General features: G+C 51.6%; 1 protein-coding gene across 14 annotated transcripts in view; it reads left to right on the top strand.

Annotated features, from left to right (window-relative positions):
* Positions 1–15,840, top strand: part of NFASC (neurofascin) — a 78,120-nt gene extending 62,280 nt beyond the window's left edge. For 7 of the 14 annotated variants that reach the window (XM_053998094.1, XM_053998090.1, XM_053998086.1 and 4 more), the window contains 4 exons: positions 1,404–1,559; positions 6,853–6,984; positions 7,736–7,805; positions 13,493–15,840. In XM_053998094.1, the coding sequence (XP_053854069.1) occupies positions 1,404–1,559; positions 6,853–6,984; positions 7,736–7,805; positions 13,493–13,724 (590 nt within the window). In that variant the 3' untranslated portion in view covers positions 13,725–15,840. Of the gene's footprint in view, positions 1–1,403; positions 1,560–6,852; positions 6,985–7,735; positions 7,806–13,492 lie in introns of those variants that run through there. The other 7 variants (XM_053998091.1, XM_053998097.1, XM_053998096.1 and 4 more) reach the window with 3 other exon arrangements.
* The last annotated feature ends 961 nt before the right edge of the window (positions 15,841–16,801 follow it).

Genomic DNA, 16,801 nt, shown 5'->3' with positions numbered 1-16,801 from the left:
TTGGGGTAGATCAGAGGTGGTTCTCGAGGGGTTCCCTCTCCGTGCGCCGACGGCCGTGGGGTTTGATGATCCTTGGGAATGTTGGAAGAGGTGGAAAACAGAGAGGAAAGTGAAATTGATGGGATTCCTGAACCTGGAGTTGGCAGAATCCTCTAAGATCCCAAACCTCCTCCTCGGTGTTCCTTAGCGTTGTACGGCTCCGTCCTGGGCTGGAAGCAGAGCTGGGATCTCTGGGTTTGGTGCCGGTTTAGGGAGAGGTTTTTGTCTTGTTGGTTGGTTTGGGGTTTCTGGAGAGGCAGTGCTGGCTGCTGCTCATCCCCGAGTTTATTTCCCAGCCCTCGCATCCGCTGCTGTGCCGGTCTGGAATCCCTGAAATTGTAATTCCAGGCAGGAAACCCCTCCTGGCCATTCCAGCTTCCCTGAGGAGATGACCTTGAACTGTGTTTAAAACTATTCCCTGTGCAAAACCAGTGCCTGGTCTCCAAAATTCCCATATTTCAGGATATGCATGAGCTTGCCAGGCCCTAAATCCCAAATATCCCAGCTCCCAACCCACCCCTATTTTTCCCCAGTCACTGGGAAGCACAAGGAACAGGCCCAGGTGCTGAATCCATGCAGCAGCATCAATCCCTTGGGATTCCCTCTCCAGGATTTGGCTGAGGGAGGAAATCTTGCAGATTTCAGCCCTTTCTGGACGGACGTGGTTGTCCCACCCCTCTTTGGTGGCATTTGAAGGAACAAAACCTCAAAGCCACAATTCTCAGTGGGTAACGACCACAGCAGCTCCTTGTCCCCAGGGTGGTGACCCCAAACCAGCAGCTCCTTGTCCCCAGGGTGGTGACCCCAAACCAGCAGTTCCTTGGCTCAGGAAAAGATCCCATATCAGCAGCTCCTTGTCCCCAGAGCTGCATTATTCCCACTCTATCCCAGGGATTTCACAATGCCTTGCCTGCAGTATAACGATCCCAAATCTGCCGTTCCTTGTCTTGGGAAATGACCCCAAATTAGCAGTTCCTTGTCTCAGGACCAATCCCAAACCATCAGCTCCTTGTGTCAGTGCTGACCCCAAACCAGCAGCTCCTTGGCTTGGGAAATAACCCCAAACCAGCAGCTCCTTGTGTCAGTACCAACCCCAAACCAGCAGCTCCTTGTGTCAGTACCGACCCCAAACCAGCAGCTCCTTGTGTCAGTACCGACCCCAAACCAGCAGCTCCTTGTGTCAGTACCAACCCCAAACCAGCAGCTCCTTGGCTCAGTACCGACCCCAAACCAGCAGCTCCCTGTCCAGGAGCCGCGTCATTCCTGGCCAGCCCGCAGGGCCAGCCCCGCGCCTGGGCCGCAGTGTCCCCGGTGTCCCCGCGGGGTGTCCGGGCGGGGTTTGATGTGCGGTTTCTGTTCCCCAGGTAACAAGACAGAGAAATCAATCCCCGTTAAGGCTCAGGGCCCGTCCTCGGTGCAGCTGGCGGATCTGACGCCGGGGATGATGTACAAGCTGTGGGTGTTCCCCATATGGTCCCACCCCAGCGAGCACTCGTACATTACCTTTACCACCAGCTCAGGTGAGACAGGCGTCGTCCGCGTGTCCCCAGAGTGTCCCCGGCGTGTCCCCGGCGTGTCCCCGGCATGGCCCCGGCATGGCCCCACCGTCCCCATGGTGCTTTGGCCATGGCTGCATGGAAATCCCTCATCCCACCGCCCTCAACTCTTGGCATTTCTCAATCCAGGGGTTGCTCGGTGTTGCATGGAGAAGCCCAGGAAGGGATGGGGATCCTTTTGGATGGGGATCCCCCGGGATGGGATTCCTTGGAATGAAGGAAAGGGAGAAGAGCGCGTTCGTGTTGTCACAGCCTCTGCTTGCGGCCCCTTCGTGCCCGTTGGGACTCTGGGGGACAATGAGATGTCACTGACGGGATGCAGGCCTGGGAGTGGGAATGTGGTGTTGGCACAAGAGTATCCCTAGGGATTTCCATACTCCTGGGGCGTTTCCTCTGGTGGAATTTTCCAGGCTTTGTATCCGTGTGGTTTCCGCATCTTCCTGGTTGTGGATTCCCCCGTTTCCCACGCGGCTCCAGACGCTCCCGCCTTTGTCCCACAGGAGCTTTATACGTTTGTAAAACTCCGCCGTTCCCTCCTGACGATTCCCAGTAAATCCAAACAGCCCTAAATCCCTTCGTATCCACCCGGGGCTTTTCCAAAGGGATCTGTGCACAGCTCCTGTCAGTTCCACTCTGCTGGAATTCCACAGAGCAGGAAACCCTGGAGCAGCCTCCCTGACTGTGTCGTAGGTAGAGGTTGGGGATTTCCAAGGAATTAAAATGGTTTTGCTTGGCTCCAGCTGTGGAATGAGAAGCTCTGGCAATTTCCAGGCCATGCAAAGAACGGCAAAAGGAAAATGGGAATCCCAGTGCGAGAGAGCTGTGGGAACTGGGGAGCAGAGCTCCCCACACCCCCATGCGCAGCCAAAATTGTCAGAAAATCTGGAATATCACCCGGTAATTCCCTGGCAGGGACAGATGGCGGCTGCTGGTGTTCCATGGAATTAACGTTGGAAAAGCCTCTGCCATCATCGAGTCCCACCATTCCCTGGCACTGCCAAGGTCACCATGTCCCCAGGTGCCACGTCCAGGTGGTTCTGGAGTGTCCAACCCTGCTCAAGGCTGACAAAGCCCCAGCTGGGGCTGCCCTCGGCTCTGTCCCCAAACTGCTCCGGGACTGAGCGGATCCATGGCACAGCAGCCTCTGGAATATTCTTGTCCCATCAGAGCTGATTTTGGACCCAGATCCTTCCCAGCACAGCTCCAGTTTTGAGTTAAATCCCCAATTTTGTTTCTCTTTCCGGATCTTTCCATGAGTCTGAAATCTCCGTCAGCTCCCGCCCTCCCATGGGAGTTATCCCGATGGATAACGACTTTATCCCTCTGAATAACCATTTTATCCCTCTGGAAAACCGTTCCCAACCTGGACCCGCCTCTTTTCCTTCCTCCCCTGCTTTTCCCCCCATGTTGGGAGCCGTGGGGTAATGAAGGTGACAGCAAGGGGCCGGGAATTAAAAAAAACAGCCAAAAAAAAGCACAACATCCTTGGCTGATTCCTGCTGGGAAGACTCTGCATATATTTTCCATAATTGAGAGGTTCCTACTGATATTTTCATGGAGAATAAGGGATGGAGCCACCTTTATCCCTGGGATTGAGGCTGGTGCTGACCTGAGCCCTGTGGGATGCACGGAGCTGTCGCCTTCCCTGCAGGAATAAACGCTCCACATCCATTTCTCTCCTGGCTGGATGCTGCTGACACAAGTGCCAGACCCCCACTGACAATCCTATGGCATCGGGAATGCTTTGGATTAAAAGGAACCGAGCAGTTTTAGGGGTTTGGGGTTTCTTTTTTCATATCTGGTAAATCGTTGTTCTAAAGGTTTCTTCAGGCTGGGGGGCAGATAAATAAGAAATATTCCCCTGCAGGAGGCCGAGTTCTGATTTCATTCCTGATTAACTGGCAGCTCATTAAGCCAAAAAAATTTCCTCCCAGGAGCAAAGGGCACTTGGAAATGACAAGAATAGCAGAGTAAAGAAGGAGGGCTGCTAAATTTTAAATAAATAAATAAATGGGTTTCTCAACTTGTCCAAACACTGGGAAGAGTGTCCAGGGAAGGGAATGGAGATGGGGAAGGGTTTGGAGAATCCTGAGGGAGCTGGGAAGGGTCTGGAGAGTCCTGAGGGAGCTGGGAAGGGTTTGGAGAGGCCTGAGGGAGCTGGGAAGGGTCTGGAGAGTCCTGAGGGAGCTGGGAAGGGTCTGGAGAGTCCTGAGGGAGATGGGGAAAGGTTTGGAGAGTCCTGAGGGACCTAGGAAGGGTTTGGAGAGTCCTGAGGGAGCTGGGAAGGGGCTCAGCCTGGAGAAAAGGAGGCTCAGGGGAATTTCTGGCTCTGCACAACTCCCTGCCAGGAGGGGACAGCCAGGGGGGATTTGGGATCTTATCCCAGGGAACAGGGACAGGAGGAGAGGGAACGGCCTCAGGCTGTGCTGGGGAGGCTCAGGGTGGACACCAGCAGGAATTTCCTCATGGAAAGGGCTGGAAGGGGCTGCCCAGGGGGGTTTGGAGTGCCCATCCCTGGAGGTGTCACCTGGAGGTGGCACTGAGTGCTCAGGGTGGGGATCGGGCACAGCCTGGACTCGATGATCCCACAGGGATTTTCCAGGATTCTGGGAATAGAATCACGAAGGGCTGGAGCCAGGGAGGACTTTTCACACCCAAAGATCTCTTTTGCAACCCAAGAAAAAACTCAGTGGAGCTGAGCTCTGCTCCTGGCACGTCAATGATGACTCTGAGCTAACGAAAATTCTGCAGTGAAATTATCATTAATTATTTTTAAAAAAGGCTCTGCAGCTGCAATTCCAATCAGGACCTGTCAGATCCTGCAGCTGCTTTCTCGTTTTCCCTTAAGGTTGGCCTCAACCTTAAAGCAAATCACAAAATCCCCTGGGACAGCCACAGTCACTCGTTTACTCCAAATCTGCCTTTGCATGGACTTTGATTTGGTCCTCAAGTGTTGCTTTTTTGGGAAGGGTGGATTTATCTCCCTTTATTTGGGAAAGGTGGATTTTTCCCCCCTTTTTTTGGGGAAGGATGGGAATTTTCCCCTTACCTTCAGGCAGTGCCCTCACCCTCCTGTGAGATCTCCTGGGGACTCGGGGTTTAAAATCCTCCCTCCTTCCCAAACCCAGCTCCACCCCCCACCCCGCCTCTCAGGCTTCTCTGGAATTTCATATTTTGAAGACCTCCTTGTTTCTCCCTGGAAAAATCCCATCCCATTGCTGTTCATGGAATTTTTCCATCTCCAAGCTTTCCAGCTTCCTTCCCCTTCCCTTCCCCAGCACTCGGATAATTAAATCCCTTTTTTTGTTGTCATCTCATTCTCTCTCCATCTAAAAGCACATCCTCCAGGATCCCCTCAGGCTGGGATCAAGGAAATGTGGGATTTGGCAGCTCCTTCCCCTCTCGGTGCTGCCCAAAATCCACAAAACATTCCGGGTTTGGCATCACTTCTTGACCAGAGATTCTCCTCAGTGTCATTCTCCTCTTCAATCCGAATTTCCCTTCATGGTTCACCTGCAATTCCCTGGATTTCATCCTGAGGAAAGCACTTCTTCTCTTGGCCCCAATTCCAATGGAATAAGCACAGTTTGGTCCCTGGAATTTTGTGGGTTAGGAATTTTTACCAATACAACCCATTTTTCCTTTCGCTGCCTCTGTTCCAAGATCCTTTTTCCCCAAACACAGGAAGGGAGGGCTGCTCCCTGCTTTCTTTATCCTTCTTTTTCTTGCCAGATTTTCAGGATCTTCGGGATTTTCAGGATCTCCTGCCCATCTCCATTCCCAACCCCATCCCAGTCACTCTGGTTCTCCCACATTCCCGCCGGGAACGCCTCGGTTTTCCCTCAGCTTGGATAAACCCAGCCCCTCCACCGTGCAGAAGGTTATTTTCTCCTCTGCCTCACTGAATTCCAAGGAGAGGCTGGAAAAGGCAGCCTTGGAGCTATTTATAGGCCATGGATTTTTCTGTCTGACCATGTGGGAGAGCTGCGAGCCGGGAGCCGGGGAATGGCAGAGAGGACACGGGAGCTGGAGGATGGGAACAGGCTTGGAATTAATCCTATAAACAGGCAGGAGCCTTGGGAAGGCGCTGGAAGCAGGAATTTGCTCCAGGAGAAAACCCTTGGAGCAATCAGACCCCTCTACGCTCCAGTTCATCCCAGTTCATCCCAGTTCATCCCAGTTCATCCCAGTTCATCCCAGTTCAAGGTTGCCAATGAACCCTCTGGGCTCAGCGATTCCCCGATCCACCGGTGCTGCCCCAAATCCCCGGACACTGGGGTTGGATCCGTGTCATTCCCGCTGGCATTCCAAGGAGTTCCCACTCGTTCCCAGGTCTTGGGAGGGTTTCCACCAGGCCCTCCCCAGCCCCGAGACCCTCGGTCACCACCAGAGGCAGCAGGAGCTGGGTGGTGGTGGCAGAAGAGCCACCTCTGTCACCTCTGCAGGGCCACCAGTTCATCCCAGTTCATCCCAGTTCATCCCAGTTGATGTCATCCAATGAACCCTCAGAACTCAGCAGTTCCGTGACCCAGCTGTGCTGCCCAAAATCCCTGAACAGCAGGACTTCGGAATGTTCCTCTTGGATCTTCCTGTACCCAGGGCTGTTTTCAGATGCAGCAAATTCCATCAAATTCCTTCCCCAGCTTCGTTCGCCTTTTTTTTTGCAATTCCCTTTTCCAAGATTTTCCTTTCTGTTGGGCCCCTTTGCTATTTGTTATTCCTGATTAAACTGATTTTATTTTCCACCATAAAAAGGAAAAAAAAAAAACAAAAACATGGAAAAAACACCAAAGCACCATCAAAAAATATCAAGACCCCACCAAAAGCCTACCACAAATAACCCAAAAAACCCACAGGAAAAAAACATCAAAAACACCAATAAAACACCAAAACAAACCAAAACATTGTGGAAAAAATGCCAAAAAAACACAAAAAAACCCACAAAAAACCTCAAAGAAACACCAAGAAAACACCACAAAAACCCACCGAAAGATCACCAAAAAACCACCAAGAAAACACAAAAAAAAAAAAACACAAAAACCCACCAAAAATCACCAACAAAGCATCAAAAAAACACCAAGAAAACACCAAAAAAAACCCCAAAAAAACCCACAAATCCCTGCGCTACAACCTCAACCACACACCCAGACATGCCCAAAGTAAAGAAAATTCCCGAACCAGCGCCCTGAATTCCTCTTCCTCCATTCCCTGCATGGCTGGCTCCATTCCTTAGGAATATTTCCCCCTTTTTCCGCAGCCTACACCAAGAACCAGGTGGACATCGCCACGCAGGGCTGGTTCATCGGCCTCATGTGCGCCATCGCCCTCCTGGTGCTCATCCTCCTCATCGTCTGCTTCATCAAGAGGAGCCGCGGCGGGAAGTATCCAGGTGAGGATGGGAATGGCCATTCCCAGAATTTCAGTCCGTCTGGGATTCTTCGGCATCATCCAGTGGTGGGGAATATCCAGGGGAGAGCTGGGAATGGGAAATCCCAAAACTGAAATGAGTGTGGCATCGTCGCAAACCTCTTGTAACCCCTTTGTAAGCCCTTTGCAAACCCTTTGCAAACCCCTTGTAATCCCTTTTGACAACCCTTTTCAAACCATTTGCAATCCCTTTGTAACTCCCTTGTAACCCCTTTGTAACCCCTTTGTAACCCCTTTGCAAACCCCTTGCAAACCCTTTGTAAACCCTTGGCAACCCTTGCCAACCCTTTGTAACCCCTTTGACAACCCTTTTCAAACCCTTTGCAATCCCTTTGTAACCCCCTTGTAACCCCCTTGTAACCCCTTTGTAACCCCTTTGACAACCCTTTTCAACCCTTTGCAATCCCTTTGCAAACCCTTTTCAAACCCCCTCAAACCCTTTGCAGACCCCTTTTTTTCTTCACTTTACCAACCCTTTGCAACCCCTTTGTAACCCTTTTTAAACCCCTCACAAACCCTTTGCAAACCCTTTTTCACTTTGCAAACCCCTTGTAACCCCTCTGTAACCCTTTCCAAGCTCTCCCCAGTGCAGTTTTCACCTGTCCGAGCTCTTCCCCCTCAGGGACCCCCCCAGGACCCTTCCCCAGCTCCTCCCCATTCCCAATCCCTCCAATCCTTACTGGTTTAACTGGGGGGGCTCTGCTCCTTCGCAGTGCGGGACAACAAGGACGAGCACCTCAATCCCGAGGACAAGAACGTGGAGGACGGATCCTTCGACTACAGGTGGGACCCCATGGAATGTCCGACCCCCCCCCATCAGCCCCTCCCCCACCATCACAGCCCCCTCCCCCACCCCGTGGTGCCACGAATCCCCCGGAACGATCCCTGTCCCCCCTTTCCTCCTCCTGCCGCCTTCCCGCTGTAATTCCCGAAGGAAACGGCTCCCGAAACGCTGCCGGAGCCGCCAGGTTGTGGGGTTCCACCTCCTTTTCCTGGGATTCTGGAATCAGCGACCTTGGACAGCTCCCAGCAGGAGTAAACCGACCTTAACGGAACTTCTGACACATAAAATCCCAAAAAACACCTCAAAAAACCCGGACTCTGTAGCAGCCTGAGGGTATTTCTGGAGTAGCCTAAAGGAGAAATGCCCAAAGTTCTGTTGGGATCAGGCTGGGCAGAGCTGGGATTTTGGGATCAGTTCCCTGGGACAGATCCCACCAGGAGCAGAACAACCTTAATAGAATTCCTGGCAAGTAAAACCCCCCAAAACACCCCAAAACCCCAAACTTTACAGCAGCCTGAGGGTATTTCTGGACTCTGACCCCGCAGCTCAGCCCCTGTCCTTCCCATAAAGGAATATCCATGGGAGAAATGTCCAAAGCTCTGTAGGGATCAGCCCTGGAAGCAGGAGAGGGGAATGGTTTGGGGTCTGCCTGTGCTCCAGCCCCACACAATCCCACAAAAAGCCCCATGAGGTCTCCAGCAGGAATTCAGCCGGAACCTCCCCGACTGCCCTGGCTCCATCCTGCTCTTTGCACGCAAATGTCACCCTTAAAGAGCAGCAGAGCCTTCTTCCCTCCAGGAAAACTCCTGGGATGTGTCAGAAAGGGACAGGAGCTTCCCAAGCGTTCCGTGATCCCCTGGGAGCGGGAGCAGGTCCTGCTGTCAGGGCTCACCCAGCAGCCGAGGGGATTTGGGACACTTTAATTTGAATTTCTTAAAGAATTAAAATTCCTTTTCCCACCTGAGCTGGAGCCAAAACCCAGTGGGAATTTTTCCTCCTTACTTAAACCAGGGGTTCATTGAATCCTGTGTTATTCCCAGCATGGGAATAATGGGTTTGGGATTCAGGAAGGGATGGAATAAGAATGGATTCTGCCAGAGGAATTAGGGGAAACAAAATGAATCAGAAACAGAAATGGAACAGAACCAGGGATCGCATTAATTTCATCAGAGGCACAGAAACTCCATTTCAGAGGGTGTTTTTTATTCCAGAGGATTCCATGAAGCTCCCCAGACTCCCAAAAAACATGGAATATAAGCAGGATGTTATGGGGAAAAGCTGGTATTCCTTAATGCCCTAAACAACACCCAGGACCAACACCTTCCTCCCCTCCCTGCCGCTCAGCGCTTCCAGGGGTGGCCAAAAATTCCACCCGTGAATTTTTGGGATACTCCCTTTGCATTCCAGGCTGGGACAGGGAAAACAGCAGAGAAGGAATGAGCCCAGCCTGGTCCTGCTGCAGGTTTTGGGGTCAGACCCATCCCTTCCCAAAGCAGGATTTTATGGGGCACTCCTGGCACGGGAATGAGCCATGACCAGGGCACAGCCTGGCCCCAAACGGTGATTCCAGTCAGGATAAGGAGCCTCATGCTTCCCAGATTTGTGGAGTGCTTTGTGGGAAGCCTGAACCCCCCACCACTCCCACAGGGATTCCCACAGGGATTCCCCCAGGCCGAGCTTCTGGCAGCACTCCCGGATTTCCTGGCTCTGCTTCTCTGGACCCCACAGAGGGGGGTCCAGCCACCCCCTCCTGGCCCCATCCACCATTCCTGAGGCAAATCCTTGGCCAGGCACCTTCCCTCTCCGAAGGGAATCCAAACTCTTGGAATGGCTGGCAGAAATCCCCTGGCACCATCCAAGGGGTGTGTCCTTCCGGGCAAGGGGAAGGACTGGGGTGAATCCTTCATCCTTCTGCTCAGCTGGAGCTCTGACTTTTATGGAAAACCCCATTCCCAAAATTTCCAAGGGAAAGGCAGGAGTCAGTGGAAAGACAATAAAACTCTAGGATGGAGTCCATGGAGTTTTATGGACTAAATAAAAGGGGGGAAAACACCAAACTAATAAGAACAACAACAACAACAAAAAATATCCTACAACCCATAAACCTACCAACTTTGCCCCCTCCTCCTGAGGAACACCAGGATTCCTGGGAGAATTCCAGAAGGTTTCCCTCTGGGAGGCAGAAGGGAAGGTGGAGCTGTTGGCCGATCAAGCTCAGGGCTGATTGTGGGGCCGGGCTCCGGGAGGGGCAGCATTTAGGATTTCAGGGAAGGGCAGGAATTGAGCCCACCCCGGCTCCCATCCCCTCCTCCCCATGGCATGGCTGCTGTGCCCTCGTCACCCTCACGTCCCCAGTGCCCTGTGCATGCCACTCTCCGTGCTCCTCATCCCGAGATCCCATCACATCTCTCCGCTCCGATCCCAGGATAATGGTGTTCCCAAGCAGGGAAGCTCCTTCCCGAGGCAGGACCATTATCCATGGACAGCGTTCCATGCCAGTGCCGGTGCCTCATTATACCAAATGTCCTGTGCTGCCCGTGGGGAGGCGGCCAGAAACTCCGGATGCCGGGAAGGGGAAGCCGAGTGGATTTAGGGCTCAGATTCCCAGTCAGGATTTCCAGGAAAAGGGCACAGGTGACACAGTGCAGGCAGTGCCACTTGAGGAGGGGACATCTCAGCAGGCAGCGAGAGGGGAGGACACAGAACTGTCCCAGGAGCCTCGTGAGGGAGGAAAGCTCTGGAAACGCTCTGGGAAGGTGCAGGTTTATCCATAGGGCCATTCCAAGGAATCCCAGCAGGACGCTGGGGTGAACCCAGCCACCCTTGTCCTGCTGCACGCGGCTCCCCAGAGCCACCACTGTCCCCTGGACACCATCCCCAGCCCTTCTTGGACTGCCCTTTCCATGCTGGGATGGCTTCCAAGGAGGCTGATCCTGCCGGGAATGGTTCTCCCGGCTCCATTTGGTATAACGAGGCGATGATTCACGGCTTTTTTTTTTTTTTTTTTTGGGTCGTAGCACTGCCCCTGTGAATGCAGAACCTCCTCATTTCTCTCTCTGATCAGGCTCTTTCTGCTTCTCTCTGTTTTATTCCCATTCCTTCTCCTCCTTTTCACCTGGTCTATCCACATGGACCGTGAAGGTCTCTTGAAAGGTAGGACCGCGTGCTGCCAGAAGTCCGGCACATTCCGCTTTTTTGGGAATTTTATTTTCCTTCCTTCCCTCCTCCCGTTGATTTCTTCACGGCCAAAACTCCCCCATCCTCCTTCCCACATCCCTGCCTAACACATTAAACAAGATCCCTCTAATTCCCGCTGCCATCGGGGCTTCCGGAGACTCAGATCCCGCGTGGAATTGCTCCGTGGGCTGGGTGCACCCCCCAAATCCAGCCAGGCCCTCCAGCTCCAGCTGCTGATCCCTCCTGGTGGAGCAGGCTTGAACATGGGAATGCATGTGGGATTTTTCAAGAAAAAAAAAAAGTGGATTTTCAAGGGAAAACTGTTGTTTTCCAATAAAAAGTGCATCTCAGGGGATGGGGATGAGGGACATGAGCCAAAACCGTTGGATCCTGTCCAATCTGCCCACTCTTAGTCCTGAAAATCCTCCCTCCGGCTCCAGCCTCCCCTTCTTCTTGATGATTTATGGGATTCAGGAGAGCGTTTCCCACGTGATTCCCATCTGAGCACTCCAGTTCCCTAACGCCCGGCTCAGCCGCGCTCCCAGAAATCCATTTTAACAGGGTTAGATCCCATCAGGAGCTGACAGAAAACCGCTGCTCCCTCCTAATGCGCTAATGGGATAAATGGTCCTGGAGAGAGGTAAAACCAGTGTGAATTCTCCAGGAATGCATTCCTGGTGGGAATTTGGTGCCACAAACCCCCTGGTTAGGGATGATCCAGCTCCAGATTCGGCTTGAGCTGCCCCCCAAAATTTGGGAAGGTGCGTTGGGAATCGCCGATCTGCGTTTTGCCGCTCTCCACTCCGCATTTTTGGGGCTTTCTAACCAGTCCTGCTTCCTCACTGAATTATTCCTCCTCTTTCCCAAAACAAAATCTGCTTCCAGAGCTAACAAATTAATTTTTTTGTTGTGATGCCAAGTTAATAGGAAGTGTCAAATATTGGGGTTGTTTTGTCATGGAATTCCCAAAGCGCTGATCCAAGGAAACGCGTGGTGGGATCCTGAATTCCTCTCCCACTTCAGGGAGCTGATGAATCCCATGGAATGAGGGAGAATTAATCCCATGGAATGAGGGAAAATTAATGCCTCGCCCTGCTCAAGAGCCCAAGCAAAGTGGAAAAAAAAAAAAAATCCCAAAATTTTCACCAATTTTAAGGAAAATAAAGGAATGGAGTGGAGCGAGCCTGGCAAATCCTAAGCTACAAAAAAAACAACTGGAAAAAGACAGGAATAAAGGTGGGAGGACAAATATTTTAGGGATATCTTCAGGAATATGACAGAATTTGCATGAACTAAGGAATAGTTGATATAAAAATTAATTTTTATATCAATTTACAGCAATCCACTCTCATTCCCAAAGTATCTCAATTTATGGGATACCTATCCCTGCCCTCCAAGGGAAAACAGCTTTTCCCTGGTTAGATTTTGGTTAGAAGGAATTATTTAAAGTGAATTTTTTTCCCCTTTTGGGTCGAAGTCTTTATTTTTAAGTGACCTGGTTTTTAGTGAAAAGGAGAAAAACCCAAAGTGAGCAAGGAAAAAATGCCCAGAAATAAACTGGGAAAGGGAAATTCCCTGGAGTTTTGGAAGCTGCACAAAACTTGGCATCCTAAAAGTGTCCCCCCGCAATGCTCCCCATTGCATGTGGTTTTTTCCAAGGAAAAACTGTGGTTTCCAAGAAAAAAAACCTGCACTTTTTCAAGGAAAAACTGCATTTTTTCAAGGAAAAGCTCTGTTTTCAAGAAAAAATGTTATTTTTCAAGGAGAAATGTGTTTCTTCATGGAAAAACTGCATTTTTTTTTCAAGGTAAAACCATGTTTTCCAAGAAAAAAAATGTGGTTTTTTCAAGGAAAAACTGTTTTCTCAAGGAAATCTGGGAACAAACCACTTAACCAGGTTACCAAGGGAGGCTAAAACACTGAGAGAGAAAGAATCCAAGGGAAGGATATTCCTGATACTCATCCAGCCCCATTGATCCAAGTTTAGGGTGGAGTATTGAGGTTAAGAAATCTAGGGCAAGAAATCGAGGTTAAAAAACCTGAGCTTTAGTAATTGACATTTAGAAACTGAGAGTGAGAAACCGAGATTAATGAAATGAGGTTAAAAACTTGAGATTTAGAAATTGAGAGGAAGAAATTTGAGAGTAAGAAATTAAAGTCAAGAAACTGAGAGAAAGAAATTGAGAGTAAGAATTTGACAGCAAAAAATTTGAGGGAAAGGAATCAAGATGAGGAAATCGAGGTTTAAGAAATTTGAGATGAGGAAAGTCAAGTTGAGAAATTAGATTTCCGAGCTAAAAAATCACAAAATTGGGTGTTCAGAGATCCCAATCACCTCCACCTCCCACACCCCCCCAACCCTCCGCCCACACCCGGACGAGCCCCCATTATTTAGGGCTCCACCAAGCCGTATTCCCGCTGTGGATTGATTTAGGATCTCCATCCCTCTGGGGAAGGTTTTCAGCCCCGTTTCTCAACCCTTGCCGTGTCTGTCTGTCTCTGCTGCCAGCGATGAAGACAACAAACCTCTTCCCAACAGCCAGACCTCGCTGGACGGGACGATAAAGCAGCAGGAGAGCGACGACAGCTTGGTGGACTACGGAGAAGGGGGCGAGGGCCAGTTCAACGAGGATGGCTCCTTCATCGGCCAGTACACGGTCAAGAAGGACAAAGAGGAGACCGAGGGCAATGAGAGCTCTGAGGCCACGTCCCCCGTCAATGCCATTTATTCCTTGGCATAGCAAAAACGCCGGGAAAAACACCCACAGCCCGAGGGGTTCGGAGCGGCCGGGGGTTCCGCCGGCAGCCGCCGCCGCCGCTGCCTCCGACAGGAAAGGGAATCGAGCGAGGACTGAAAAAAAAACAAAAAAAAATAATAGAGAAAAAAAAATTAAAATAGCAAAAAATACAAAAAAAAAAAGAAAAATATTCCAAGCAACGAGGCAGCCCAGGCGGCCGCCGATGCCATTTATCCTTAGCAAACGAGCCAACGATAGAGGATGCGCGGGGCGGGAGCCGGAGTGGGAATCGGGGCTGAGCTGGAGCGGCTGAAGGGGAGGAGATGCTCAAGCTGCTCCCCAGATTTTGGGCTGCTTTCTAGTTTTGGGGTTGCTCCCCTGTTTTGGGGGTTGCTCCTCATTTTGGGGCTGCTCCACAGTTTTGGGGTTGATTCCCACTTGGGGATTGCTTCCCAGTTGGGGATTGCTTCCCAGTTGGGGGTTGCTCCCCAGGTTTAGAGTTGCTCCCCAGTTTGGGGCTGCTCCTCATTTTGGGGTTGCTCCCCAGTTTTGGGGTTGCTCCCCAGTTTTGGGGTTGCTCCCCAGTTTGGGGCTTCCTCAGGGCCAGTCTGGAGGGGCCCCGTGTTGGGCTCGGCTCCCCAAGGCTTTTTTTTGTTCTTTTAGGAGGGAGCTCCAACTTTTTGGGTTTATTTTTTCCAAGAAGGTTTGGGATCAGAGGGGAAGGGGGAAAGAAATCAAAGAATTTTGGGGAGGGAAGAGGGGTGAGAGGGGCCTGGGCAGAGCAAAGGCATGGAAGGAGGAAAGGGGTGGATTTTGGGGTGAAAACACCGGATTATTGAGCCGTCCATCCTCATGGCAGCACCTTGCCCATAACCTCTCCCAAAAAAACCCTCCTTCCTGAACAAACCTATGCAGGGAAGAGCAGGTCCCCACCACCTCCCTCAGCACCGGGATTTGTTCTTGCTGAGGCTGGGAAAAACCACAAGGAGCTCATCCCCCATTCCCACTGAGCTCCGGAGCATCCCGGGAGGAGAAGAGGTTGTGGAGGAACTTCTGGGATTTGTGGAAGGACAGGGAAGAGCCTCTCCCCTGCCAAGCCCAGGGTAACAGCACTGCAGAAAAGCCTTTTTGGGTTTAAATTTGCTTTGTAGGGATTTTGGGGGGACCTGCCCCCCACCCCACGCCTGCTTTCTTTCCAAGGCAACTCCATAAATCCTATGTAGCAAAGAGGGCCTGGAAGCAGGAGCGGGATCAGAACAGGATGAGGAGACCAGAATGATGAACAAAAAAATTATCCAAGTGAGCTGCTGAGGATGAAAAAAAACCCCTGGGATCAGGTGGAGGAATCCCTGAAGGATTCAGGGCCACACCACGAGGAATGAACACTGGACTGGAATCCACACTTCCAGGGCACCGGGATGAGCCGGACAGACGCTGTTTTTCCCACTAAACCCCCTCCTCCTTTCTGACAGTGGCCTTTCCCCCCTCCAGCACTCAGCCAAGCCACCGTGGGACCCCCATCCCGCCTGGAGACTCCCAGGATTTCAGCGACCCCCCCTGAGCGCTCCCTCACATGCCTTACACAGCTTGGGACTTGCCGGGGAGTTACTCCAAGGATGCTCTTCCCACTCCGCTTCCGCGCCCCCGACGGCCTTGGATCTGCCCGAGCAGTAGGAATGGGGTATCTGGGAGCGTTCCCAGCTCTCCCAGCATGGATCAGGGTAGAAGGCAGGGATTCCTAACGGACTGCGTCCCATGAATCCTCCCACTTCCTGCACTTTTGAAACCAAAGGTACCTATGCGAAGAGTGAGAGATTGGGTTTCTTTCTGAAAAGATGGATTTTTGGACGGATTTTCTTTTTGTTTCTTTTTTTTTTTTTTTTTTTTTTCTGAGGAGGATGGAGGGTTTTTTGGATGGGATGCAACGGGATTCACGCAGTTATTCTTTCTGCTCTGGAGACACGTCGGTGACAGGGATACTCCCACTGCTACGGATTGTGGAGAGGGACTTTGCCACATCCCAATGGATCGTGGGAAGAGCCCGGACCGGGCCGACAGGAGAGATGGATGCAAATTAATCCAATGCAAATGCCTTCCTTAAAATAATAATTATCATTTATCTTGGTCGTCTTCTCTGATAGGTCAAACGTAGGGTGAAGATGGAGCTCATGGGGTTGGATTTGGTGACCTTAAAAGGTCCCTTCCCCCCCAGATTGTTCCATGAAACCAACAGCAAAGGAATTCCATGGTTTAGGTCAGGGTCAAGAGGCAGAGCCCCCTCACAGAGCTGGGGGACCTGTCCCAGGGATGTCCCTCATCCATCACCCCCTGCCAGGACCCTCCAGCCGTGTCCCCAGGCAGGGACAGCGCAGTTGTGACCCTCAGTGTGGACACAGACACGCCCCAATCCCGGTCCTGCCACCCATCCCGTTCAGGACGGTGACTCCCAGAATTCCATCCAGCTTTTAGGCAAACACCCCCCAGGCCAAAGGTGACACCACCCCTGGGATGGAGACAATCCCATTCCCAAAGGTGACACCACCCCTGGGATGGAGACAATCCCATTCCCAAAGGTGACACCACCCCTGGGATGGGGACAATCCCATTCCCAAAGGTGACACCACCCCTGGGATGGGGACAATCCCATTCCCAAACCATTCCCAACTCCCAGTTGAGTTTAGGCAACTCCCTGCCCAAGCACCACTGGGAATGAGAAACAAATCCAGCCCCTGGATCTGGGATCTTCCCAGTGCTCCCAGTCCTCGCTGCTGACAGGGACCACAAAACACCTCCAAACCTTTGGAAATCAGGCCGGGATTGCTGGAAGAGGGTCCCTGTTGGGTATCCATGATGTGCCATTCCCATGAAAACCAGTATTCCTGAACCACCTCATCCCTGAGGAAGTCTCTCAGCATCCCTTTGGAAAAAGAGGGATGGGAAGGAGCTGGACTCTGCCCAGCCTTATCCCAAATTTCCTCATAAAGTTCCCCAGGTAACTTTGAGTAATGAGGGAGGAGATCAGAGGTGGACAAAAAACTCAGTGTAAGTTACTCGCAGCCCTGTCTCAGCTCAGTGTAAAA

The sequence above is a fragment of the Vidua macroura genome, chromosome 24 (genome assembly GCF_024509145.1).
Source record: "Vidua macroura isolate BioBank_ID:100142 chromosome 24, ASM2450914v1, whole genome shotgun sequence".
NCBI lineage: Eukaryota > Metazoa > Chordata > Aves > Passeriformes > Viduidae > Vidua > Vidua macroura.
The sequence above is the reverse complement of the archived record's forward strand: the minus strand, read 5'-3'. Positions and strand labels throughout refer to the sequence as shown.